This window comes from Malaclemys terrapin, chromosome 1 (assembly GCF_027887155.1).
Source record: "Malaclemys terrapin pileata isolate rMalTer1 chromosome 1, rMalTer1.hap1, whole genome shotgun sequence".
NCBI lineage: Eukaryota > Metazoa > Chordata > Testudines > Emydidae > Malaclemys > Malaclemys terrapin.
The window spans coordinates 324,402,459-324,429,610 of record NC_071505.1 but is presented as its reverse complement, the minus strand read 5'-3'; the positions used below and the strand labels follow the sequence as shown (position 1 = coordinate 324,429,610).

Genomic DNA, 27,152 nt, shown 5'->3' with positions numbered 1-27,152 from the left:
CGCACAGACGTTGTATTTCGTAAGGGGTGGGATCTATGCTGGGCAACCCCCCTCCCTCCTCCTTATTGGTCAATTGCCATGTCAGTCAAGCACTACCTTGTTGGCGTAGAGGCGCCTCTGGGACTGGAGTGGGGGTGGCGGCTGTATGGGCGTCGCGGCCTTAAAGGGGCCCGCACCTGCTCTGGCCGCCCTTTGGGGACATGGCGGCGGCTGGTGACCCCCAGCACATGGTGAGAAATGGCGACGGGGTGGGGGCGCTCCCCTGTCCACCGGTCTGAGCCGGGGGGGAAGCTCCTGTCAGCCTAGCCCCGGGGAGGGGGGCAGGATCCCCCCCCCGGATCACCTGAGGCTCCCCCAGCGCGGATCCTGGTGGGGATCCCCCGGTCACCCCCACAGCACGGAGCTGGCTGGGAAAGACCCCCGATCACTCCCCCTCAGCCTGGATCCCCCTCTCATCCCCCCCAACACGGATTCTGGCGGGGACTCCCCGCCCCAGCAAAGACCCCCTCTGGCTCGCCCCCTCCACCCCCCGCCCGGATCCTGGTGGGAATCCCCCCTCCTGAGCAAAGACACCCAAATCCCGCCCTGTTCTGTTCCTAAGCACAGACCTGGCTGGGAAAGACTGCTAGAATCAATCCCCTCCTCCAGCACAGTTCCTGGTGGGGAAAGACCCCCTCAAGGAGCACATCTCCTCTCCCCAGGACAGATCTTGGTGGGAATTCTACCCACCTCCCTGAGCACTGACCTGGGTTGGTTGGAGATGGGAGACGGTGCCCCCGAGCACCTCCATGCGTTGAAACTTCTGGGCACTATTGTAATGCAAATAAATAATATGCATAGCTTTTATACATCTCTAGGCCTCCAGCTGTTTCTTACCATCCCTCAGCAGCTTGGAGCTGGCTAAAGAATTCTGGATGGGTAACATCATGGTGATGCTGCATGGAATCTAATAAGCTAATGGCACATGTTTACTTACAAAGGGCTTCAAATGTCTATTAAGAAAACTTATAATATTTTGTGTGTGTGATGCAGAAAAATATACAAATCTCTGAGTGTAAAACCTCTCAGCAGTACTACATGGGAGTCTCTGTATTGCACAGCACAGTCTGGTGGTATCTGTGGCCACCAGAGAAATAGTGGAGACCAACACAGTTTGCTAAGAAGAGGTGTTTACGTTACTAGAGGCTGAAGCCAAAACCTAATCCAAGCAGAATAAATTACTAAAAGATATTGAACATCTGAAAAATATGTTTGCAAGCGCAAGTGAAATTTGGAATTTTAAATGTCTTCAGTCTAGTGGTGCATTTCTATGACAGATCTTCTGAAAATGCTTCAGATGTTAAAAGGCTGGCCCTTTTAAAAGTGTTGCTGTCACCTCAAACTCTGGTATAGTGAGGAGGGTAAATTCCCATCTAAAGGACTTTTCTATACAAAAGAAATAGAACGTTGTAATAGTTTATTTGTATTTTCCAGCACTTTCTGGTGTCTGCCAGGGTTGTTGGTTTGATGATGTCTGCTCTAGGACGCCTCATAGGCTCAATTCAGCACTACTCAGGCTTAAAATTAAGCATTAGCAGCGTTCTTAAGCAAAATCAAGGCCTAAAAGCCCAAAGAATCACAATCTAGGGACCAGAAAGGTATGTCTTCACTGAAGCTGGGAGAGAGCCTCCCAGGCTGGGTAGGCGGACTTATGCTAGCTCAGCTCAAGCTAATGCTGTAAAAATAGTGATGTAGACATTGTAACTCAGGCTTTCAAGCTTTCCTGGCCCCCTGGCTCTGAACTTGGGAGTGCCAGGCTGAGCTGCAATGTTTACACTGTTATTTTTATTGTGCTAGCTTGAGTCTGGCTACCAAGGCTGGGAGGCTGCAGTGTAGACTTACCTCAAATGTCCCCACATGCATCTTTCCCAAGAAGCCTAGCTCAGGAAAGCACAGTGGGACCCTCTCTCTCCCAACTCTAACTTCCATGGGAAGGGGAGAGAAGAAAGCATGACTGTTGTGGGAAGCACAATAGGACACAATTGAGGCTGCTGTACTGGTCCGTAGGCTACCAGGCAGATGATCCTAGAGAATTACCTGGACAGTGAAGCTAGAATTGCCACGAGAATGTGGTTTCCCCACACTTTCCTGGTCTGCTGCCTTCACCTGACATTCATAGCCCTCAAATGAAGTCTGCTCTTTTTGCTAGCAACTGCATTTGTGAGAGGAGGTGCAACTGCTGGGAGGGCGTGGTGCATGAGCCTGACTTCTGAGAACTTCTGGCAAGGGGCCATAAACCATTAGCTGAAAGCACTATTCTCACTTCCTGGGCCACAGGTTAGAATCAGCTGCCTGGTATGACTGAAGACTGGGCTATGCTTAAAAGTTAAGTTGACATAGCTACAGTGCTCAGGGGTGTGAAAAATCCACATGCTGAGTGCTGGAGCGATGCTGACCTAACCCCTGGAGTAGGCACAGTTAGGCTCATGGAAGAATGCTTCTTTTGACCTAGCTACTGTTGACTGGGGAGGTGGAGTTCCTACAGTGATGGAAAAACTTCTGTTGCTGGAGGAGACCTCTACACCAGGGAACCTCTGGCATGCGGCCCATCAGGGAAAGCCTCTGGCGGGCCGGGCCGGTTTGTTTACCGCCGCGTCCGTGGGTTTGGCCGATCATGGCTCTCACTGGCCGCGGTTTGCTGTCCCAGGCCAATAGGGGCTGCGGGAAGGGTGGCCAGCACATCCCTCGGCCCGTACTGCTTTCCAGAGCCCCCATTGGCCTGGAGCGGTGAACCGCGGCCAGTAGGAGCTGCGATCGGCTGAACCTGCAGACGCTGCAGGTAAACAAACCGGCCCGGCCCGCCAGCGGCTTTCCCTGGCGGGCCATGTGCCAAAGGTTGCAGATCCCTGCTCTACACTGTGCTGCTACAGCGGTTTGGCTATAGCACTGTAGTTGTGCTGTTGCAGCACCTGTAGTGTAGACATGGCCTAACCCTGATTAGCTTCCTCAATTTTGTCTCACTAAGCTTGCTCCACTCCTGTGGCCCCAGCTTTCCACCTGCAGCAGTCAGAGTGTATAGGGGAGGGGAGCGGGATGTAGGGATGCTTGTAGTCCTCTCGGCATAGTCCCTAGGTGGGCATTCTGAATGTTATTTCTTCAGATGGGACAGAAGTCAGAGCAACAGTCTTGGCCTCAAATCAGAGAGAGGATTGAATAATAAATGTAATCTCAAATATACTGTTAAGATGTGGGCTTTTAAAAGTGAAATCCATCCTCAGTTGGGGGTTTACTGTACCGGCTCTGTTAGAATTCTAAATGTTGGTGGAGTGAAAAGTGACAATGCCAGCTCTTCATACTTTGGAATAGCAAGTGCCACACTAAGGCAGTTTTACTTCTGATTAGACTGGGTCTATCTGAATGTTGGCTTCAGTTACATGAGCTTGTAGTTGACCTTTGGCTGGCTTCTCTATGAGCTTGCGCAGGTTTGACACTGGGCAATGGATGGCTAAGACTGAAGTATCCAGGGTGGGTTTCTTCAGTGTTGGTTGGACTTCCGTGTGTGTGAAGGAAGAAGGGAAGATTCAGTCTCTGAATGAGGTGTTTTGGTCAGGAATGGCACCAGTTGTTCGTGATTCTCTTCCCCAAGCCAGGAAGGGCATGGGTTGGATTTACAAGTCTTGCATCAGGACTCCTTTATGGTGTCAAGAACTTCTTGATGAGTGAACGTATTGAACTTTGGGAAATGCAGGCAGGCAGAAAGCTCCTTGGGGAGGGATTTGGCACGGGTATTTTTAGTAAAAGTCATGGACAGGTCACTGGCAGTAAACAAAAATTCATGGCCCATGACCTGTCCATGACTTTTACTATATACCCCTAACTAAAACATGGGCCAGGGGACGTGGGTGCTCTGGGGTGTGGGGGGCAGTCTGGGGTGCTGCAAGTACGGGGGGGGGGGTGGCCCAGGACCCCTGCTGGTGCTGGGGGGGAGGCGTACGGTGGCGTGTGGCTTGGGACCCCCGTTGGTGGGGGTGTATGTGTGTGGGTGGCAGCATGCGGCCTGGGACCCTGCTGGGGGTGGGCGGCATGCAGATCAGGACCCCTGCTAGTGCTGGGAGGGGGGAGGAGGGTTGGTGGGGCTGGCAGGCTCACTACCTGGCTCTGACCAGCGTGTCCCTGCAGCTCCTAGGGGAGGGGCGGCCAAGGGGCTCCACGCACTGCTCTCGCCACAAGCGCCAGCTCCGCAGCTCCCATTGGCTGGGAACCGCAGCAGTGTATAGATCCTCCTTGCCCCTCCATCTAGGAGCTGCAGGGACACGCTGGTGGGAGCCAGGGAGCCCCCGCTCCCCCCGGTAAGTGCTGCCCCACATCCCAACCCTCTACCCCAACCCTGAGCCCCCTCCCACACACCCAAACTGCTTCTAGCCCAGGGACTGCCTGGTTCAGGCAGCCCGAGCCAGCACCAGCCGCTGTAGAAGTCACGGAGGTCACGGACATGCAGCCTTACCTGTAATACAGCCTCAGCATAGGCTTTGAGGGATTAATTATGTTTCTTCCTGTCTGAATCGGCCTTGTTTTCTGCATAAGTACTTGAGTTGCTGCCCCCTTCCTTCATCTAACACAAGGTGTCAAAAACCGAAGGGTGTCTGTGTTGGTGATGGGGAGGAAGGGTTCATTTGTAAGACAGCATGTCAATGGCAGAGGCCAGTGCAGAATGGTGATTATTCCACAGGTAACCTTGACTCCTCATCCTATGACTGGAATGCTGCTGCCATTTAGCAGGCTTTGGAATTGGTTGGAGTTCATGAGCCTTCGTGGTCATATCAGGATGACTGGTCTTTTCTATTGCCTGAGCCATTGGCTTTGGTGAGGTGATGGTCTGTCCAAGACAATGTAATGTCCTCTATTTTGATATCTAGGCTGAAGATCAGGGTCTGACTATTATCTATGTGAATCTGTCCCACCCTGCATTTGTGTCACCCAGCATAAGACAATCAAATTGCTATTCCTTTCCTCTAAAAGGGTACTGCCTGCAGAAAAACTCAACGGCAAAATTCCTAGGCAGCTTTGCCTGGTAGGAATGTAAAGGAGTTGGGTTGCTAGTACCTGCTGTCATCTGCAGCTTCAGCCTCCACCCACTTTCCCCAGTCATGCCTGGATCCAAATTCAAAATCTCAGGAATCCTCTCCCACTCCACTTGCCTCCCTGCTGACTCTCTTCATCTTGCGCACCCACCTTCCTCTTGCTGCCTTTCTGCAAGTTTACTACAGTTACTACACCTCTGCCCCGCTATAATGCTGTCCTCGGGAGCCAAAAAATCTTACCGCGTTATAGGTGAAACTGTATTATATTGAACTTGCTTTGATCCGCTGGAGCGCGCAGCCCCCCGCCCCCGCGGAGCGCTGCTTTACCGCGTTATATCCAGATTTGTGTTATATCGGGTCGCGTTATATCTGGGTAGAGGTGTATCTGGAAGAACCCTCCTTTGCCTTTCTGCCTCCTGGGTTCTCCAGTTCTTTATAATCTCATCTAACTTTTGTACAGCCTGTACAAATCTAATCTAAAAAGGTGTTTGCTCCCTTGCTTGTACCTCTTAATTTTTCTCCTGTTAAGTCTAAGAGTATTATTTATGCTGTGTCCACACTACGGACCTTACAGCTGTACCGCTGCAGCTGCACCGTTGTAGGTCTGTGTAGCCGCTCTATGCTCTCCTGCTGACATAATTAAACCACCCCCAACGAGCAGTGGTAGCTATGGCATCGGGAGACGCTCTCTGCCAACATAGTGCTGTCCACACCGCGCTTTTGTTGGCGCAACTTATGTCACGGGGGTAACGCCCAGGAGAGGGAACAGAAACTGTGGTTGGTGAATATGGCCCATGAGTTAGACTGACCTTGATGGAGGTCCCTCCATTTTCATGTTAATTTTTGTACATTTCAGGTTGCATTTCCTGAAACATCACATACAAAGGGGGTCCTTCCCATAAGAGTTCCAAAATCGGGGGGGGGGGGAAAAGATTAAAAAGAAATAATGTTACAAAAAGAATTAAGCCAATCTCATGGGTTTATTGTGGGGGTTGGGAGGGTCTGTCATGACGTTTGAGTTGGTGAGGTTGTGATTTTATTGGGGTGATGAGTGCTCTCTAAGCTGTTCTTGAACCTTTTAAAATTCAAATATCCAAGTCGCTGTAAAGCTCACTATCTTTCAGTAAGTTACAGAACATCTGGAACAGTTCAGTCCTGTCCCAGTTTGTGGAGTAGCATATGAAACTGTTGCTTGGCCACATTCATAAGTGAAATGTACTTGAAAGCATGATATTATTTGGACTGTGGCAAGAAATGTTTGTCTGAACTATACAATGGTTAATACTTCAAGATGGGGGTTGTCAACATTGATCCAAAGTGGATGGTTATATTGACTCTTCGTTGCAACATTCAAACAGAGAGTAACTGAATGAACATACTTGTAGCCAGATTGTTCTCAAGGGAAATGCAAATAAGTAAAAGGGGCAAATATTTATTTTGCTTTATGAAATTTTATGTCCAAGTGTTTAAATAGACTGTCTGGAAAAAAAAATATTATGCATGGTGGTGGCTAGGTGCCACTTAAGCAAAGAAAGAAAACCGCAGTTGATTATATGTCCCTAGGCTTTTCCATGCAAACATGTTTTTCTGAATCTTGAAGACGTGTTGTATATATGCTGGGTGCCAGTATGCACTCAGCCTGTCCCCTTCAGTTGTGGGGAGTAAAGGGATAAAAGTCTGGTGCTAGGGCAAGTATAGTGAAACAAAGGAATAGAACAAAATAATTTTGTTTTTCTTATTTACATCAGACCCTGTTGATATGAGTTAGGGTGAAAATGAAGCTCATAGTCCCAGATGGTGGGGCAGGAAATCTGGCCTTTGCAATGTAATTATATTATTAATCTCTTGCAGTGCTCATGAAAATCAAAATGCATCTGAGCACTCCGTCAGTAATTAGGAGGAGCTGGGGAGGAGAAACGTGTACCATAGGCTGGAGTAATTTGCCAGCTTCCCTTCCCAGGCTCTTCAGAGGGCATCCATTAGCCTCCCCCCATACTTTTGTAGCAGAACCTGATGGCATAATGACCACCGTATACATCTGATTCTCACTGCTCGTTGCAATTAGTGACTGGAAAATGAGGGTTGCAAGTAACAACTTTGTTTCATTTTTCAGGGTACTCTACGTGGAAGTTGTAAATCTGCATCCATCACAGATGGATTCTCTGCAGCGTCATTTGTAGATTATCCGAAATACAAACCCTTCATTAATTCTGATTTGCAGCGCTCCCCTGAGAAACCAGTAATTCCATATCCAGAAAGTAACAGCAGAGGTAATATTTCAGTCCCGCATCTATTGCTGTGGGATCTGGGTGCCATGTAACAAGCATAGAGTATGCCCACAAAGGGCTGTAATCTCACTGTCTCTCCTGCTTTTATCCAGGGGAGGTGTAGTTTAATCTCTCCTCTCTTTCATGTCATTTCTCTTTCCTTAGTTCCTCCTGTTTTGCCCTCCTCACTGTCCCATTATGGATCTGTCTGAGGGTGATACTGCTCCCAGGGAAAGGTCTAATCAAAGAGGTGTTTCTTGTATTTGGATCTAAACACTATCTAGTACAGCCCAGAGCAATATTCACTCCATAGCTCAGTGGTTCACTTGTATTGGTGACCCCTTTCACACAGCAAACCTCTGAGTGAGACTCCCCCTCCCCCCCCTTATAAATTAAAAACACTTTTTTTATTAAGCGCTATTATAATTGCTGGAGGTGAAGTGAGGTTTGGGGTGGAGGCGGACAGCTTGCAACTCCCCACTTAATGACCTTGTGACCCCAACCCCCAGTTTGAGAACTCCTGCCATAGCTGGAGTCCCATGGCTGAGAATCTTCTACCTCCTGTGCCTAAAAGTCTGATTTTGAGCCAGTCAAGCTGCACTGAAAACAGTGCAATTCCCTGGATGGATGGGTAGCTGGCTATTGACTTTATAAGATAGCCTATGACTGACATATGGTCCTGCCTTCCCAACTCCCCCAGTGATTAGGGCTTTAATTTGAGCTCAGAAGTGGGTTTGAAGGAGAGGGGAGGCACTCGGTGTTAGGGAAGGGGCAGGATACAAAAGGTAGAAGGGGAAGAATTGCCAGAGGAACATTTAGAGGACACGGAAAAGCACTACCCATGAGGGGGTATGAAATGAAATGAGAGCAGAGTTGTATGGAGGGGTGGATTTGTGAAGAGTTTGAGATTCCTGGGGGGGAAGATGGAAGAAAGGGAAGGATTAAGCCGAACCTAAACCACGGGATTCAAACTCTTAAGTTTTATAAAGTAGTATAACGTGGTTGGAGTGGCTGTTGTAATGCATGTTGTAGTGCAGTCTGACTTGGGGAAGGCCTGGTCCTTAATGGCCAGTGTAGTAAACTAGCACAGACTGCCTCTTAAATGTAACATGCACTCTGGCACATAAACTGCTTTCTGTCCTGAGAGTGCTGTTGATACATAATTAAAGGAGCACTGTGGCTGAAACATAGAAGTATTCATTAGTGCAGGAAGAGCTCTCCTGCGAATTATTGATGAAGGTGTATTTTCATATGTTGCCTAGTGGTAAACTGAAGCCACGGTGTGCAGCTGGTTTTCATTGTTCAGCGCTGAAGACCTGTTAACACCAGAACATTGACTTGTAAAATAGTCTGGTAGCAAAAATGTGAGAGAGTTTTCTTAATTAAAAAATGGTGCTGTGTGATCTGTACCGCAATTAAAAAACAAACAAACAAAAATCCAGTCTCTTGCTGTCGCATTGGGAACATTCATGCTGTCTATAACCCTGTCTGTCTGAGCTCATCCAAATATTTAGCTACTTTCCACTGACTGTTTGTGTCCATACTTTTAAATGCTACAGTTTCTATAGCTGTAACGTATAAAAATATACACCCATGCACTTATCATTCATTTATATATTATTATTATTTATTAATTAGTTACTTTAAGAGTAACAGTGGTTTTTGTCTGTCTACCACTCTACAATTGAGTTTGATGTCTTTGCTTCAGAATTTGCCCACTATACTGTAGTAACTGTTCTTTCCCTTTTGTGATCTTATATCAAGACGTCAATATCCACTCTTACATGTATTAATCTTTTTAATAACTGCACCTGCTTTGTTACCTTCAGTGTGGGTTTCAGTACAGAGGTGTCATGTTAATGTGACTTTAACAATACTAATCTGCAGATGTGGTCTCTGTATAGATGTATTCTGCTTTAATGGGACTTCACATGGGAGTAAGGGTCCTTTTGCAGAATTGGGGCCTGTATTAGACAATACAGTGTAGATCCATAGTACCTTAGATGACCAGCATAAGGTTTCAGCTCAAGATGATGCAGTTTCTTTTTTTGTGGTAGTTGACTGTCTAAAGATTCTGTGGGATAATTGGTGGTTAAAGGAGGAATTTGAATTAAGAGAAGGGTGCAAGTGAAGTGGGGAGGGAATTCCAAATCAAAGGGGGAAAAAGGGGAAAAAACAGCAATGGGAGAAGGATACAAAAGGGGCACCCAGAAGGGCAGCTTAGGAGGAAAATAGAGCAACACTGTGGAGAAGAGGATTTTTGCATCTCTTCTGACTCACGTTCACCTCCCTGGTTTCAGTGAGTATTCACAGTGTACACTAATGCACTGGTTGAGGCTGTAGCCACACTGAAATGCTAGCGAGTAATTGTTTATATCAGGGGAGGGCAAACTACGGCCCGCATGCCAGATCCGGCCCGTCAGGGCTCTCAATCTGGCCTGCGGGATTGCCAGCCCCATGGCACAGTGGGGCTCAGGCAGGTTCCCTGCCTACCCTGCCCGCACCGCTCTCGGAAGCGGCTGGCACCACATCCTTGCAGCCCCTGGAGGAGAGGGGGGGGAAGAGGGCTCAGTGCGCTGCCCTCGCCTGCAGCCACTGTCCCCCGCAGCTCCCATTGGCCGGGAACAGGAAACCGCAGCCAATGGGAGTACCCACAGGTGAGGGCAGTGCGCGGCAGAGCCACCTACCCCGCCCCACCCCCAGGAGCCACTGCCGGACATGCTGGTCACTTCCAGGAGCGGCGCGGGGCCAGGGCAGGCAGGGAGCCTGCACCCTGGAGCCACTTGATGTCTTTGCACCCACACCCCGAACTCCTCCTGCGCCCCAACCCCCTGGCCTGAGCCCGTAATCCCCTGCTGCACCCCAACCCCCTGCCCTGAGCCCCCTCCTGCATCCCGTACCACTCCGGCACCCCAGCCCCTTGTCCTGAGCCCGTTCCTGCACACTGCACCCCCTCCTACACCCTGCACTCCCACCCCCTGCCCCAGCCCTACATTCATGGCTCTGCATGCAATTTCCCCACCCAGATGTGGCCCTCAGGCCAAAAAGTTTGCTCACCCCTGGTTTATATATCCCATTGAGCTTATAGTGGGGTATCAGTCTTGCACCTTACTACCACTTCAGTGCCAGTCTTCTTCTACCTATATGATAGAATGAGAGATGCAGTCAGGAAATCTGTTGTTGATTATATTAATTTAAAGGCAATTTCTCTTGTCACTGAGCACTAGCTCCACTTGTCCAGTATGTCTTCAGTGCAGGTAGAGTTGAAGGAGGGAGCCCAGCAAAGATAGCCAGTGACTCTTCTGATGTTGTCAAGGGCCAAAATCAACTTGTGGGTAAAGGGGCCTGGCAGTAGGGGCTGTGCTGTAGAAGTTGCCCCCAAACCGCTAACTGATTTCAAAACTGGATCAACTGAAGCAAGTTTGTTCAGGCCAATGCAGTCTGGTTTACCCAATACCTCACGCACTTTGAAACTCTGTTCAGCTGAGACTCTTTAAAAATCAGTTAGGACCTTGGGGGAAATTTCCCCTGTATTGACCAGACTTAAGGGACATGGGTGTTGCATGGACCTTGGCATGTGGAGGGAGTGGTTGTTAATATATTAACAAATGCCACATTTAAAAAGAAACGTTTAATATTCAAGTGGCAACCTGAGGCGCTGTCTCTTACTGGCATGTAACGAGGATGTCTAATTCAATTACAGCAATATTTTCTGCTCTGAAGAATCTTCAGGAGAAAATTCGCCGACTAGAGCTGGAACGGATTCAGGCAGAGGAGAATGTGAAACACCTGAGTAAAGAAACATCTGACTATAAGAAAGTGCTAAATGACCAAATACAACAGAGGGAGCACTCCAAGACGGAGGTGTCCAAGCAAAATCAAGGTTTGTTCACATGTAGCCTTTGCGTGGTCAGGGTGTAACAATACAAACTCCACCCAAGGTAGCTGACTGGCTTTAGTGTATTGTGTGGGAACATTTTGCCAGGAATGAACTGTTTGTGTGTTGCGCCCACAGAGACTTAAGGCTTGTCTACACTTAAAAGTGGCACAGCTGCGCCACTGCAACTTCACCGCTGTAGCACTTTGGCATAGACACAGCCTACCTACCCTGATGGGAGGGGTTCTCCCATCAGTATCCACGTCCCCTAGAAGTGGTAGCTAGGTTGATGGAAGAATTCTTCCAGTGACCTAGTGGTGCGTGCCCATGGACTTAGGTAGGCTTAACAGCATTGCTCAGGGGGGTGGATTTTTCACACCCTGACTGATGTAGTTAAACCGACTTAATTTTCTAGCATAGGCCAGGCTTTAGGGCTTGTCTACACAAGGAAATTGACTGGAATGGCTATTGCAGAATAAACTATTCTGGAATAGCTCCCTGTGTGGACACTCTGATTCAAGAATAAGAGTGTCCACGTGGGGAGTTATTCCAGAATAGCTATTGCGCTTTAAAATTACACCCTATTTTATTCTGGAGTAATTTACTCATAGGCTATGTCTGTGCTACCACGGTAAGTCAACCTATGCTACGCAACTCCAGCTACATGAATAACGTAGTTGGAGTCGACGTGCCTTAGGTCAAGTTATCATGGGGGTCTACATCGCCGGGGGTTGATGGGAGAAACTCTCCCGTTGACTTGCCTTACTCTTCTCATTGGGGATAGAGTACAGGGGTCGACTGGAGAGCAATCTGCTTTTGATTTGGCGGATCTTCACTAGACCTGCTAAATCGACTGCTAGTGGATCAATCTCAGAGCCTCGATCCAGGCTGTAGACCTAGCCATATATACACTCCTTTAATGCATTAGACCTTGTCTACACTGGGAAAAGTTACATTTTTCTGCATTATTAGAGCTCTGGAAGGGCTGCCAACGGTGGCACGCTTTGATCTTGTTATGAGTGTAGCCTTGTACTGTGTTCAGCAGGATTGGAGATGAAGAGGTGAAGTCACTCTCTGAAAAACAAATGGAATAATTCCAGTGGTGCTCAAATGAAGCTAGTGGTCTGTGATACATGCGTAACAGTTCCTGTTACCATATTTTGTTTGTCATTGAGCAGGATTTGCAGGATTCTGATTACTTGCCTAGTTGTAGAGACTGTACATTGTGAGTGTGAGAAAATTTACAGACATTCCAGCAATTAGCACCAGGATTTTTCAGGCAAAGTGGCCAGACTGATTTTCTCAGAGTAGGAAAAGATGTGTTGGTTGTGCCACTGAACTAGAGAACTATTTTGAAGACTTTTTTCTTTTTAAATCACAGCTTACTTTTTCTGTTAAGCTATGGAGGAGGGAGTGATGTCCTAGTTCACATGAAAGCTTCCTACAGATTTTACTCTATTGTAGAGCCCTGTGCAGGACAGTTTTTTTTTTTTTTTTTTTTTAAATCCTGGTCCCATATCACTCTGCAATACCCACTCTCTCTCTCCCACCCACTCTCGTATTGTTTCTTACATTTTTATCCTGCTCCCATCTGCAAAACCTTAGATCCTGTATGAGAGTCAGATTTCCCCCGTGCTACAAAAAGTCGGTTAATATATTATAAGTATAAATGGAATTCAGATACTATTTTTACCACTACAAGAATAAAACAAATCTTGCTTAAACCATGTAAAAATGTACTTTAACTGTAATAATAGACATCAAATCTTTTTTCACTTAAATTTAAGTATTAAAAGGTGTTTTTTGTTTTAAAGTATTTTCTTGCAGATTACCACAGTCTGATTTTTTTTTGCCCACCCAATCTTGCCCATAACAAAATGTTTTACCCACTCTCACTATTACGGCAGTGGGTCCTGTGGGACACGCAGAATCCCAGTCCCGTTGCCAGGCTCTGTTCTACTGCATGATTGGTGTCATGGGAGGATTTTTAAACTGTGAGCTCTTTGGGGCAGAGACTGTTCCTTTGTTTTGGAGCAGCACTTAGCACGTTGGGGATGCTACCGGAAGTGAATTAACTGACTGATTTCACATTTCCACTTTCTCTATCTTAGAACTGTCTTCTCAGCTGGCAGCTGCTGAATCTCGTTGCAGGCTTTTAGAGAAGCAGCTGGAATATATGAGGAATATGATAAAGCATGCAGAAAATGAAAAGACAAGTGTCTTGGAAAAACAGGTAAATTTCACCCAATCCAAGTTTACCTGCTAGTTGTACTAGAGAAGTTAATGAATTAAGGCATGATGTTGAGCAATTGTAATTCTGGCACCTTTAAATGTGATTCTCTATGCTGCTTTAACCTATCTTTAATCTAAATAAATTAAGAATAAAGTTCTCTGCTCATATCTGCCAGTCCTATTTCAACACTGATATTTTGCTTTCTCCTTATGAACACATCTCTTGTTGAAGTCAGTAGATGTGTTCTCACAGTATGAATAAATCCTGAGTCTGTTAGTTCCCTCCAATGACAAATCCATACCTCTAGGACAGTGCTTGGCCCTGCCTGCAACCCCCCCAAACTCCTCGTCTATAAATAATTCTCCCCCCCCCCCCCCCCCTCAGATGTTTACATCCTTAAAACATTTGTAGAGACTTATCCTGGTTTCCTCCTTGCATTATGTGATGCCTCTGCATGTTCTCAAACTCAAGGTTTGGATGATTGTGGAGGCTTTTGTGGTGGTGCATTTCTAACAGTTTTTTGCTTTTTCCTTTTCTCTTTGTAGGTCACTTTAGAGAGAGACCGACTTCTAGATCAATCTCATGTTCAATCTAAATTGGAAAAGCTGGATTTGCTGGAACAAGAATACACCAAACTAACTGCAATGCAGTCTCTAGCAGAGGTCCGTCATTCCTCTTGCACACTAAATCAGATTTGTCTTGGTCATGAGTATTGAGCATGTTTTGGTCCTCTGCCAAAAGATCACTAAGAGAGCTGAATGTGCGTCCTGCAGGAAATTCTGATATTTTTAACATTTTTGACCCAAATCAGGACGTAAAGTTGAATTTTTTGTATGGAACAAATTCTGAATTGTTTCAATGTTTTCAATCGAAATGAAACATTTAAACATTCCCAAAATTGAGAGGTTTCATTTTGGCTTGTTTAAAAGACCCTAAACTCTTCATTTATAGTCATTTCAACATTAAACTGCATTTTCTTACTGGGGCATGTTGCTTTATAGGAGTTGTAGTTTGGGAACTTGCTGTATCCATTCGCTCACTGACCAGACTCCCTTGCTGGACTACATCTACCATGATGCACCACTAGGGTTACCATCTGGCTGGTATTTGACCAGCTTGGCCAGTTTTTTTTATGGATTTGCCAGAAAAATAATTTAATATGCCAGTTTTTTTTATGTGCGTCTAAAGATTTGCATTATCATCACAATGCACTGGGATATCTAATGTTAAAAGTTTGTGTTCAGTTAAAGATGCTGCAGTGTTCCCACTTCCGCAGTTTATGCGATAACAGATCAAAACTGTTGAAAATACACAGCTTTCTGCCCACCAGCACGCAAGCACATCACGTGCACGTGTGAGAGTGAGGAGACATGTGATATCAATCTTATCTATATGTGTTCTCTCTTTAGATACTATAAATGGCTGTTGGGGGGGCGGGGGGATGTTGCCTTGTGGTTGGAGTTTGGGGTTGCGGTGGGATGGCCTTGTTGGGGACCCATCATTTCAAAAGTGGTAACCCTCTGCACCACATACAGTGTTGTCAGAGGCAAATCTTAATTGCATTATGGAAGATGTAGTCCAGCCAGGGAGCTTGGCTCATAGGAGAGAATGGGGGCTTGAACTACAGTGCCCAGAAGGCAACACACTGATAGTTCCATAAAATAAACTGTTTCCCTATTTGAAACTAAATATTTTGGGTCAGTTGAACATAATACAATATTCTGATTCAGGTCCAAGTGACCCAAAAATGAAATATTTGTTTTCATGAAGAACTTGGATATTTTGGGGCAAAATCAAATTTTGTTTTTTTTCCCTGTGGAAAATCTGAGCCAGGAAGTTTCGATCAACTCTTGTGACTAAGGCGTTGTCTAGACTACAGAGCCATTGCTGGTATAGCAGTACTGGGATAGCCCCTGGTGGAGATGCTATGTCAGACTGGAGTTCTTTTGCCAGCGTCATTACACTACCTCCATAAACAACACTAGCCAAGTTGACAGAGGCACTCTTCTATAGCGTAGTTGTGTTTGCAACGGGGCTTTGCCAGCATAACTATGTCAGCTAGGGAGTGTGAAACTTTATTGTAGTTACACCACCATAAAACAGGCTCTTAGTTTTCCAATGACTTTGCAAGACGCTAAAAATCATAGATTGAATAGAGAAACTGGATGTATGGTTTATTACAACAATCTCTAACCCATTTACAACCTCCCTTCCTCCCAGCACCTTCTCTTCCATTTCTTTCCCCCTATGTCTGGCGGGGTGCTAAACAACCTGTCCCACCTTGTCTTTAGCTCTGACACTGGGGGAGTACCTTTCCCAGACCTGAAAAAGAGCTCTGTGTAAGCTCGAAAGCGTGTCTCTCTCACCAACGGAAGTTGATCCAGTAAAAGATATTACTTCCACACCTTGTTTCTCTAGTATCTAGGACTAACACAGCTACAACAATACTGCATAGACTTAGTAATGCACTTAACTGTGGTTTTTTTTAATATTACATTTTGCCCTAAAAACTAACAAATATGCTCCCATTTATATACATAGTAATTGGAATACAGTGTTTTTTTTTCTGATGACAGCTTGATTTTGGATTATATTAGGGTGCAATGTTTAATCTTCAGTGTGATGGTTAGGCCATGTTCTAGAGCCCTGGGCTTTTTTTACTGTCCATTCTAAGGTTCTGAGTTTATACCTGTCATGCTCATCACAAAGCTATGACTTCATCTCCTTAAGCCAAGGTTTTCATCTTAGGAGTGATTTGCAAAGAGGAAAATGTGTGCTTTTTTGCTGCTTCATGATGTATAAAGAATCCCTGGAAGGATTTTTCAAAGGGTACTTCTTTATATTTTTTTGCCTGGTATTTTACTTAGAAATATCAGGAATGTGAAATCAGTCTTCTCTGGCTTTACTAGAAGACCACTTGGATGTCTCTTATGGATTGTTGACCTCTGTCGTTAACTTACGGTCAGGATGTTCAAAGACCTCCGTTGTTGCAAATGTTTGAGGCATTTTAGTTACAGATGTTAAACATAAACCCAAAATATGTTTCAGGTCTCTATTCCAACTTGCATAGTATCTGACATAAAAAATTTGCTAGTTCTTTAGCTGTCTTTTTAGCCTGACACACGACAAGACCTAAATTTTAATGTAAAAAAAAAAAAAAAACACGTTAAACCATTTTTAGGCCTTTTATGTATTTTTAAAGAAAGGCAGTCACCTCATTTTTTCCTCTTTGTAGGTTACACCCTTCACTAACTTGCTGTAGCCTTTCAGGCATTGTAATTAATGTCTTATTGAAATAAACATGGGAAAATCCAGTGTGTTCAATTTTAAATATTCAGGCCTGCTTGTACTTGTTAAAGACAGATGAGACTCATCAACAGTTGTTCTGAATCTGAAGGGAGTCTTCGGTCTAAAACAATGCATTGAACTATTAGTTTTAATTTTGTTCAAGTTCCTATTTTAAGACTTCAGAAAAAAGGAACCAGGTATTCCACCAGTAACATTTTTCTTATTGAACTTCAATTAGAAAAAAATGAAAGAACTGGAACAGAAGCTCCAAGAGGAGGAACATGCAAGGAAGCTTGTGCAGGAGAAGGCAGCTGAGGTAACCAGCAAGTAATCTTTTCTGCTACTTTATTGTGTGTTGCAAGTAGCTCGCCCTCTTATTAAACTTTTCACTGATAGGATCTCTCATGTGCAATGTAATGAAGAGCTCGTTGCAGTCTGGCTGGTGATGGAGTCCAAGAATACCAAAGGCACCATTTTCTCTTTTTCTGTTATTTTGCATGCAGTGGTGGAAAACTTTCTCTGACAGGGCTGGGAATTGGGAAGGGTGACATTTTGTGACTTCCCCAGTCCTGTCAAGAAGAGGGTGTCCAGTAAGTTATATTTTACTATAAAAACACAAACTTAGTCTGGTGTTTCCTTCAGATCATCTCCAGCTAGGATGATGAGGATGCAGCTTACCATTACCAGATCTGGCCAGTGCACCCAGTTAACTGGATGGTTTCAACTCTAAATCAAACTAAATCAAACTGCCTGGCCTATATATAGCCCCTCACCCTAAGCTGCATGGAGCTTCTCTTCATTCGAGGCTTCCAAATGGTCTATTATCCCGTTCCTTTCCAAAGCTTCCTCACATGCTTTTACATGCTTCTTCCTCAAGCCCTTTTTGCCCTAGGAAAGATTAGACTGCTGCCCTTCCTGAGCCTTCACATAGGCAAACATTTGCTACCCTCTCCTCCCCAGACTGAGGAAAACCGGCCTTTTTGTACCAAGCATGCTTTGACAGCCTGCCATTCCCAAGGTTACTGAACTATAAGTCCCAAAGCACTCGTGGTTGGTAGAGACCACATCACAGGACTCAGCTGAGTTAGCTTTGTTTGGTTCTGCTCTGAAAAGTTGAATAGAAAATGATTGACTTCCTAGAGATTTTTGACCCATCTTAGGTTATTTAGGAAAGAAGTCTAGGCCTGTTTTAGGATGGATAGAAAATATTCTTTTTTTTTTTTTCTACTGAATTCAAGGGTGTTTTTTTTTTTTTTTTAAAGTAATTTCTGTAGATTATCTATTGTACTCAGTGTCACTACTGTTGTTTAACATTGCAATAATACCTAGAGGCCTCAATCATATGGGCCTACTGTTGTTCTAGGCAGTACAAGACCTACTGTAAAGGACAGACCCTGCCGCAAAGAGTTTACTGTCTAAAAATTGCTCCTTGGCTGGCCAGTCCCAGACTTCAAGGTTTGGTTGTTTTTTTTTTTTTAACACCTTCCATTTTTTTTCAAAAAAATCATAATTCCCACTATTAACTCCATTCACAGCTTCAGACAGGACTGGAGACTAACCGACTACTGTTGCGGGCAGGAACGCCATCAGTTCCCCCAAAGCCAAGGAAAACAAAGAAGAAAGCCAAGCAGCCAGACAAGGTAGCATGCTGTCATTGTAAATTGCATTGGGAAGGAAGGAGGATGAAGTGGGTGGGTGAGAGGGAGAGATCAGGTAGCTGGCTCCTTTTTACTAGGAAGCAGAGGGGTAGGGGTTTGGCAGGGTCACGTCTAATGACAGTTTCTCTCTTCTTAGAAACGCCCTCTTACGAGACATTTCCATGCACAGCCCCACTACAGGTTGTGTCTGGGTGATGTGCCATTTGTTGCTGGAAAGGTGAGTGGGGTTAATTCTGAATGCCTACAAATAGCAAGCTGTGGAAAATTTTACACTTTGAGTACGAAGTCAGTTCAGAAGACGGGGCTCCAGGTCACGGTTGCCAACTTTCACACAGTAAATAAGCACCCCGACTTGCACAGTAAGCCAACGATCAAGCTAATCCCATTTCAAAACAAGGCGAAAACAAGCCAATCCCTAAGAACCCCAACACTATGTGACTAGATCCCCCGGCGTGCAGTCTGGGACTGTGGTGGGCCCTCTGTGCACCCTCACCCCCCCTCTCCCCCGCCCCTGCTTGCTGGGAGCCAATCAAAAAAGAAGCTACAAGCCAAAAACTACCCAACAAGCAACACCCAAGCCATTTAAGTCAAAAACAAGCCCAATTTCTGCGTTTTTTCCACAGGTTTAGCATCTTGTTTGGTGCTTTCATGACACCTAGTGGTCAGACTACTTAACAGTTCTATTTTCCTTTAACTTTTAATTTTCCCTCCTGCCTTTCCTGCAATGCTTTGTTCTGTCTTCTGTAACACCGAGCTGGCATGCTCAGAAACGTCTCCCCTGCCCTCAGGGCTGCTAGTCAAGCACTTTTCACAAGCACGGATTCACTCATACACAAATCTCTTCTTAAAAAAGTCAGTAGCAGCAAATCAAAAGGAAAAACACAAGTAGAATTATTTCTAAATAAAATGTCCTAAAATCTCTCTCCTGCTCTAGGTTAAGAGATCTATTCACATCTACTTTACTTTTCCCCTTCAGTCTACTAGTCCCAGCCATTCTGTTGGAGCCAATGTACAACATGTGTTGCATCTAATGAAACAACACTCTAAAGCTCTGTGTAACGATCGTGTGATCAGTGATGTTCCACCACCTAAGCCGACTGGCAACGCATCTCACACCAGCAAAGGCAGAAAGTCCTCTCTCTCGACAGGCTCCTCTGCATCCCAGGAAGAGCTTTCTGAAGTGTTGCTGACTTTGCAGGATGAATTTGGGCAGATGAGTTTGTGAGTCCCGTGATTAAATGACAAATGTGAATGTTTGATACTGCCAGTGATTTTGGTTTGGTGTTGGGAGTTTTCTGGAGGGAGGGGGGTTATGCAGTCCCTTATCCAAAGATGATGCATGCTTTTAGGCAGAGGTGGATCAGGATTTAGTTCTATCCAATCATGGCAGCCTTTTTCCCCTGTAATGTTGATCAACATTCAACTTTGGTTATTACAACATACTAATACAAAGAGCCCTGCACTATTTACAAGCAGCAGTTCCAAGAGGCGCACCTCTGAGTTCATTCATAACGCATCAGACAAGTGGGTAAATGGGACTACCCTTTTGTGAGGGCTGCCTTGCTATTCTTTCTGCTAAAATAGTCATCTAGTTATCAGGATCTAAACAGCTTTGCTAATCTCCCATATCATTCATAGTAGGAGCACGGACCTGAAATAGCAGCTAATGCAAATGAACCAAGGAAATGCAGAATGGGAAATAGGACTCTCTCCTCAGAACTGACTGAGCGCTAAGACTATATGGCTAAAGGAGGCCACCCCTGTAATCTTAAATTAGTAATATTTAGGCCTAACTAATTTGATCAGTTATCTAGTGCAGCAGCAGTGGCCCGTGTACGCATTCCACATTGACAGTGCTCACCAGCAAGAACATTACAGACTACTGTTATGCAATAATAGATTAAATATATTTAGACAGTTTCTGGTTACTAATAATATGCCTCCCTAGAGATGTCATTTCTCAGGCAAGTGGGCAAACAATGTAAAGTTGAGAAAAATCACACCCAAGTTTTTTTTCTGTCATTATGTATAAGTGATCACCAGCAGCTAGCAAAGCTAATCCACGAAACACCAACTGTTGGCCTGAGGGAAGACCTGGAGCGGGAACTTGAGGCATTGGTGAGAAGAATGGAGGCAAAGGCAGACCAAATAAGTAAAGTCCGGAAACATCGGACACGGGTAAGTCAGTTGTCTGCAGTTGCACTTCTGTAAAATGATTATTTTGAGGAATTTTTCACTGTCTGAAATGCTGCTATAGCTGAATTTGGAAGAAGCAGACATGACCTGCCTTTTGTGGTCACAGGAGAAAGAACCATTTGTACATGGGGGAAATCCCACAAAGACATTTTACAAGTTGTCAAAAGACTTTAACATACATTGAGGAAAACAAGTTAGTTGTGTTTTTGGTTTTGGTCACCCACACTTTACTCGGGAAAAGGTTTGGGTTCCCAGGGTCTATTTTCACTGTTACTTGAAATTTTTGGACGGTCCTCCTCTGCTTTGCATATGCTGATCTATCTGGTCTTGCTTTATAATTCACATTTCACAAATATCGGAGAGAAAGTTAAAGATAGCTACTTTGATCAAAGACTTCAATCCCATATCTGATTCTTCTTTCTCCAGTCTTCCTTCATCTTACTGAAGTTTGTTTTGCCCCAAAGATCAAATACAGTGTGGCAAGCCTGTTCAGTTTACATTGCTGTGAAGCATATCTTAGTGCAGTTTTCAACCTCCTCATCTCCAGCTTTGACACTGCGTGTGCTCTAGAGTCAGAAAATTCATCTGCCTAAAGTCAAAGTGTTGAAGACTTAAAACTGCAGATGTCATCTGAAATCAAAGGCAGTTGAGCATGTTTCCCACACATTCACTAGATCAGAGGCTCTCGACCTTTTTCTTTCTGACCCCCCCACCCCCCAAAAAAACATGCTCTAAAAACTCCTGCATATAAAAGCCAGGGGCAGTAAGTCGGGCAATTGCCTGGGGCCCCTATGAAGCTACATTGCTAAGGCTTCAGCCCCAGGTGAGGCTCAGGGACCTAGGCTTCAGCCCCCTTCTGCCCTGGGCCCTAGTGAGTCTAAGGCTGGCCCTGCTTGGAGGCCTCCCTGAAAACTGTTTGAGGACCCCTAGGGGGCCCCAGGCCCCTGGTTGAGAACCACTGCACTAGATTTCCAATCAGATGACTGAAGAATTCATAGCCCTTAACCTATTCTGCAGAGGAATGTCTGGGCCAGTGGGGGAAGACAATTTATTAGTTACTCCTGTCAAGAAACTGAAACAGTTGTTGCAGACCGGCAGGTGTAGCATTGCTGACATTATATGGCAATTTGCATGGTTCTGCATGAATCCTGTATGCCCGACTAGTAAAAAATTTTCCTGCACCACTGTAGAATTGAGTTGCATACTGTCCTATTTACACATCTTTACAGCTGATGCCAGTTCTTCATACCACCTCAGGTAGCTGCTTTCTAAGGACAGTGAGTGGCCTATACAATCTGCCGTAGGTAAATGGAAAACTTAATTTTTCAGTAATCTCTGGGGAAAGTTGGGCAGTGGCTGTGTGGATTGGAGACTTAAGTCCGTTCTTATCCACATGTCCTCACGATTGGGGAAACTCCCCTAGAATCTGTTAGATGTGTGATTTCTAAAATAGCTAACAGTAATTCAGAACACACACTGCACTGGAATCAGAGATTTTATCTCCATGTTCTTAAAGATTTACATTATTCACTTGGCTATAGTAGTAAATATATACGCTGTATAGGAGAAGTTTTCTTAAGTATTCCAGGAGATTGGCTGTCCTGGTAATAGATGCTCAACTTTCTATTTGAGTCACAGGCATGAGTGAAAGGGGAGATTTTAATTCCATTGGGAGAAATAAGTAAACTGAAGCCGGGCTGCTCTTAATGTTTCTCTTTGGGCTTTCCTTTCAGCTAGAGAAACTCAAGAAAGAATGCAAGTCCAAAAAGTCTCGTGCTGAAGAAACACGAGACTGCCGGAGTGGAGTTAGTGAAGTGAAAGTAACAACCACCGTGACAACCAGGGGAAAGGATGCTGGTCCCATCAAAGTGAAACCTGGAGAGAAAAGCCGGAAAAACCTTCAATTGTTGCGGGACATGCAGAGTATACAGACTTCCCTTCAGAAAGATGACGTCAGCTGGGACTACTGATTTCTGTACTGGTTGGTATTTTCCTTAAACTCCACCAGTCTGAACTTTACTTCTCACATTCCAGGTCTAAAAGAGATGCCTTTCCTACTGTGTGAAAGAGACTACTGTATACGAAGTGCACTTTTTAAATGTAACCCCCCCATTTTGCAGCTGTAGGTCTGATTTATTATGGTTCTAATCCATGCACAACACAGATTGGAGAAAGCAAGCCTCATTTGTAATGTATCGAACTACTGAGTCTATATGCCACCCTCCATTATCCACCCCTTTGCAGCTGTATCCTTCCTTTAAGTCTTACCTTCTAGCCCCCTTCCTCCACGCCTGCCGCAGGATGTTTTATTTCATTGTTCACATGGGTGGCTTGCCTAAAAGGTAGGTGTGGTTTCACAACTCTTGCTGTTGAACTCTTCTGCATGGGGCTGCTTAAAGGGATATCACCATTCGAAAATGAAGCTTTAGTCACGAGTCTACAAGGTGTTATCAGTTGCTGGATGTATACACAGTTGCTGTCAGCACAGCCTTTGAGAACATAAGAAAAAGCAGGCGAACCTCATAAGTGTTTTGTTTAACTATCTAGTTCCAGGTCTGCTACCTTCCATTAGCCAATATTAATTGCAGTGGACACTTCAACTCACTCAAAGAAAGAACAAAGTAATTATCTTTTGGACTAGTTTTTCTTACCAATTGACTCTCCTTTAATAGTAATGATGTCTTAAAACTGAAGAGAGAAATGTGCCTTCACACTTAAGTGAAAAGTCTTCTGATGTGGAACATTGGGATAAAATCTATCATTTACTAGTGCACTTTGGCTGGAGGGGTAAAGTGCAGACATTTTTAATTTGCAAGTGCCTCAATCATGCTATTCAGTGCTGGCAGCTTGCTTAATTTTAACTTGAATTATTATTCATTTTGAGTTGGATATCTGCTTTTTTAGTGGTGCAGATATGAGTGCTAAATGACTCGCACACCTAAGTGAATGTTATTTATTATATTAATAATGTAAAGAATTTCGTAGTAATGGCGTGTACAGAAGACAGATTCAAATTACCTGTGTCTATAAAGTTTTTTATAATTGGAAACCAATAAAATTAACTTGCAAATCTGAGTGAGGTAAGTTGAAATTTCTCTTTACTAACTTTCGAATTATCTAGCTGTGACTTGTTACTCCTCATAAGACACTGATACAATTTACTCTTTGAATTGAATACAGGTCTGTCTCATCTTACGCGGGGGTTCCGTTCCGCGGTTAGTGCGTAAAGCAAAAACCGCGTATAGTCAAAACCCCATTGAGTTCAATGGCAGGCGAAATCGCCCGCACTACAGGTATAGTATTAAAAGTGTTTGTTTTTCTCTGTTTTTTGTTTTGTTTTTGCCGACCGCATAAAGTTGAAATTGCGCATGTTAAATGCGCGTAAGATGCGACAGACCTGTATCAGACTGTTGTTTAAAAAATCCTGCCGCACTAAAACTCACCTCAAGCATTGCCTGAGCAAAGGTGTTAGGTGGCACGAGTAGAGAGGAAGGATAGGTAAGTAGTGAAGATGGGAGCCTGGCACTTGGAAGACGTGGGTTAAATTTCCTGCTCTGCCACAGGAATCCTTTGTAGCCTCAGGTAACTCCTTCACTCTGTGTTTGTTTCCCTACCTCCAAGGGGTACTGTGAGGCTAGATATTAAGTATGAGGTGCTCATGTTAAATATTTGCCAGCTCAAAATTATTTGAGATAATGGGAAAATTCATAAACTACCTAGGGATTGTTACTGGGACAGTAGCCAAAGGAAAACACTCCCTTTGAGCAGAAAGTTGCTCTGGTTGTATACAAAGCAATTATGTTCTACAACTACAAAGTTAGAATATCAACAAAACCATGTTGCTTACTGAGAATGCCATACAGACTTCTCATCTTTCCTCCACTTTACTTTGACTCCTGAAATGGTTACTTTTCAGTGATACAACTGACTCGTCAACATTCAGATGGGTTTTGTTTTTTTTATATAAAGAACAAATAAATACTGTTGGGAGTGAGAGCAGGGCCCAAGGAGAAAAGACCACAGCCACTCACCAATCAATATTAACCATAAGGAAACAAAATACTAAAGAGACAATAATGCATACCTAGTGAAATGGCCAAAGTGAGGGTAAAAAGGTAAATGACTAGTCCATAATAGGTTCTTATACTACACTGTAGTATCTGAGAACCTAAGACTGACATATTTTATATAGTGACGGAATCTAACTAGGACAGGCCAACGGTCTGAGTGTCTCTCTCTCTCTCTCTCTCACACTCACACACTTAAAGCAAGTTGTACACCCCATACATCATATGGTGCAAAGAATCAGCACAACCTGATTTTTTTTTTTTTGAAGTCTCATTAAGGATCATGTTACCCTAACAAATGCAGTGATGTTTACACTTCATCTTAATGCTAGGCCATCCATAAGAGAGAAGACTTCACCCTAATGGACTGACATAGCTGCAGGAGAAAGGAGGAGGCCCACAGTAAACCACAAGTAGCTTTCCAAGGAAATTCCACTACCTTAGAGGGAATGCAACCCCTCAAAGGCAATATACATATGCTGACTGCACAACTCAGCTAAACTACTCTGATCAAAACATACATCTGCATATAGAAATGAGATCCAGAGGCAAAGCTAAAAAGCCCTTATAAATATTTTGACTTTTGCTACACCCCCAACCTTCTCATTCAAGTGCATATGCATGTATTTAGAAAGACAACAAAAATAATCGCCAGAAAATTGACTGTTTTCACCCTGATTTCTACAATAAAGTTATTAAAATTGATTTTGGATAAAGTTTAATTGATCATTGCGCCAATGACAATGATTCTTTGCTCCAAGTACACTATTCTCTTCTCTGACAGAGTAACAAGTAGTAAGCTAGTGCTGAAATATTATGCTAGCAGACTAAACAACTCCATCAACTGACCACTACTTTTACATTGCGATTGTAATACATGCAGAAAGCGGTCTTTGGTCAATACACTTACTGTCAACAGAAGAGAAGTAATAGTTTGAATTTTAAGTACATCATCACGATCCCACACTGAAATATGGAAATAACGGTTGACACTTACCTAAGCAAAATTAAATTGAGTTGATCCCAGCAAGTGTTGCACTTGCCATGTTTTATATAATTTACTTTGCCAGCTCTTGCATATAAGGTGACCCCCCCTCCCCAAAGCTGCAGAAACTACTGGGGGATCTGTTTCCCACCCCCGCAGTAATTAACATTTGCTTCATAGTACTGAATTGGATGAAAATAAGTGATGATTCCAGGTGAGGGGGATGGAGGTAAACTTGGTCCCAAAAAGGACAAGCTGAGGGATACGAGGGGCTCATCCACTACCATGTCCTATAGGTAGAAGCTGCCCTGTAAATAAGGCATCACTTTGCAGTATTGGGTATATACCTAAAAGAAACAGACTTCATTGTTTTTTTAAGTTCCACCTCCATGACAGAAGTCAAGTCGCAGAACTTGGCCTAGCTTCCTCCGATGTATATCAAAGTGATAGGAAAGAGCCAATCTAACTAAATAGTAAAAAGCATTCTATTACTGGGGTCCTATCAGCTTCTGTCTTTCAGTGAGACGTTGGCAAAACAATTCAACTGACAGTTATATCTATATTGACATTGATAAGTCAAACTATTCAATGGCTATATTCTAAACATTTGAATCAGATATGAATTCTGCAGACTGATTTCTTACTTCAGTCTCTTTTTGTTTCCTTTCAGCAAAGTGGAGAATTTTCAGAGTCCTCCTCTGTAGATACTTTCCTTACAGAATACTTCCTGCCAAGCAGTAGTCGCTCATTCAAAGCAAAATGATTTCTAACAGCTAAATCACTGAGAGCGCTAGGTTTTGTTTTTAGATGGCAAGTGCAATTAGTTTTAGCATCATCTAGCTACCAAAAAGATTGCATAGGGGTCTGCCCTTTTTTTAGCTTAAGCTTCCTCTAGTGCTACAGTACTAATAAATTACCCTGGAGAGAAATGTAATAAATAAGGTAGTTGGTGCCTCCAAGACACCAAGATCTAAATTCAAAGGGTTTCCTACTAGAGCTGCCCTTTTAAGGTGGTCCTGGGAAATACTTAATAGAAATCCATATTATACAACTGTCTGTACAGGAGTGACACACTGTGCAGGAGAGCCAGCTCTCTCCGAGGATGAGGTCGATCGGTTGGTAATCTCTCTCTGGAGCTCCTCCACTTTCTTCTGCAACTCAGCCCGTTTGGCAAGAAGTTCCTTGTATCGACTGTGGACAGGTTCCTGCAATGCAAAAGAACGTACAGCTGAGTGAATGAAGCAAATGAATGAGCTGTTCTGACTTCCACATATCTTGCCACTTATCTGTCACCTGCACTCTTGCAGCCTGCTAGTTCCAGGGCCCTGATGCTTATTGTCTACTATATTTTATTTACAAAGCTGATTTGGGAATGAGACAAACTAACAGGTTAATAACATAAGCACTGTGAATTGTAAAAGCTGAGACCTGCAGATCTCTCAGTCACCTATCCCCTTGGCATCTCGATACTGTTGATAATTAAGTAGATATAGAATAAGGGCAATTTGGAGATTCTTCTAA

General features: G+C 44.2%; 2 protein-coding genes across 4 annotated transcripts in view; one reads left to right on the top strand and one right to left on the bottom strand.

Annotated features, from left to right (window-relative positions):
* Positions 1 to 98: 98 nt before the first annotated feature.
* CEP57 (centrosomal protein 57) lies at positions 99 to 23,654 on the top strand. Its single transcript, XM_054015612.1, has 11 exons — positions 99 to 230; positions 7,174 to 7,330; positions 11,031 to 11,210; positions 13,316 to 13,437; positions 13,983 to 14,099; positions 16,964 to 17,041; positions 18,261 to 18,365; positions 18,520 to 18,600; positions 19,360 to 19,604; positions 20,417 to 20,561; positions 22,313 to 23,654. The coding sequence occupies exons 1-11, from the start codon at positions 201 to 203 to the stop codon at positions 22,547 to 22,549; spliced, it is 1,497 nt and encodes a 498-aa protein (XP_053871587.1). The 5' UTR covers positions 99 to 200; the 3' UTR covers positions 22,550 to 23,654.
* A 1,693-nt stretch (positions 23,655 to 25,347) lies between these two features.
* Positions 25,348 to 27,152, bottom strand: part of MTMR2 (myotubularin related protein 2) — an 83,661-nt gene continuing 81,856 nt past the window's right edge. For all 3 annotated transcript variants that reach the window (XM_054015608.1, XM_054015609.1, XM_054015610.1), the window contains one exon: positions 25,348 to 26,836. In XM_054015608.1, the coding sequence (XP_053871583.1) occupies positions 26,675 to 26,836 (162 nt within the window). In that variant the 3' untranslated portion in view covers positions 25,348 to 26,674. The remainder of the gene's footprint in view (positions 26,837 to 27,152) is intronic.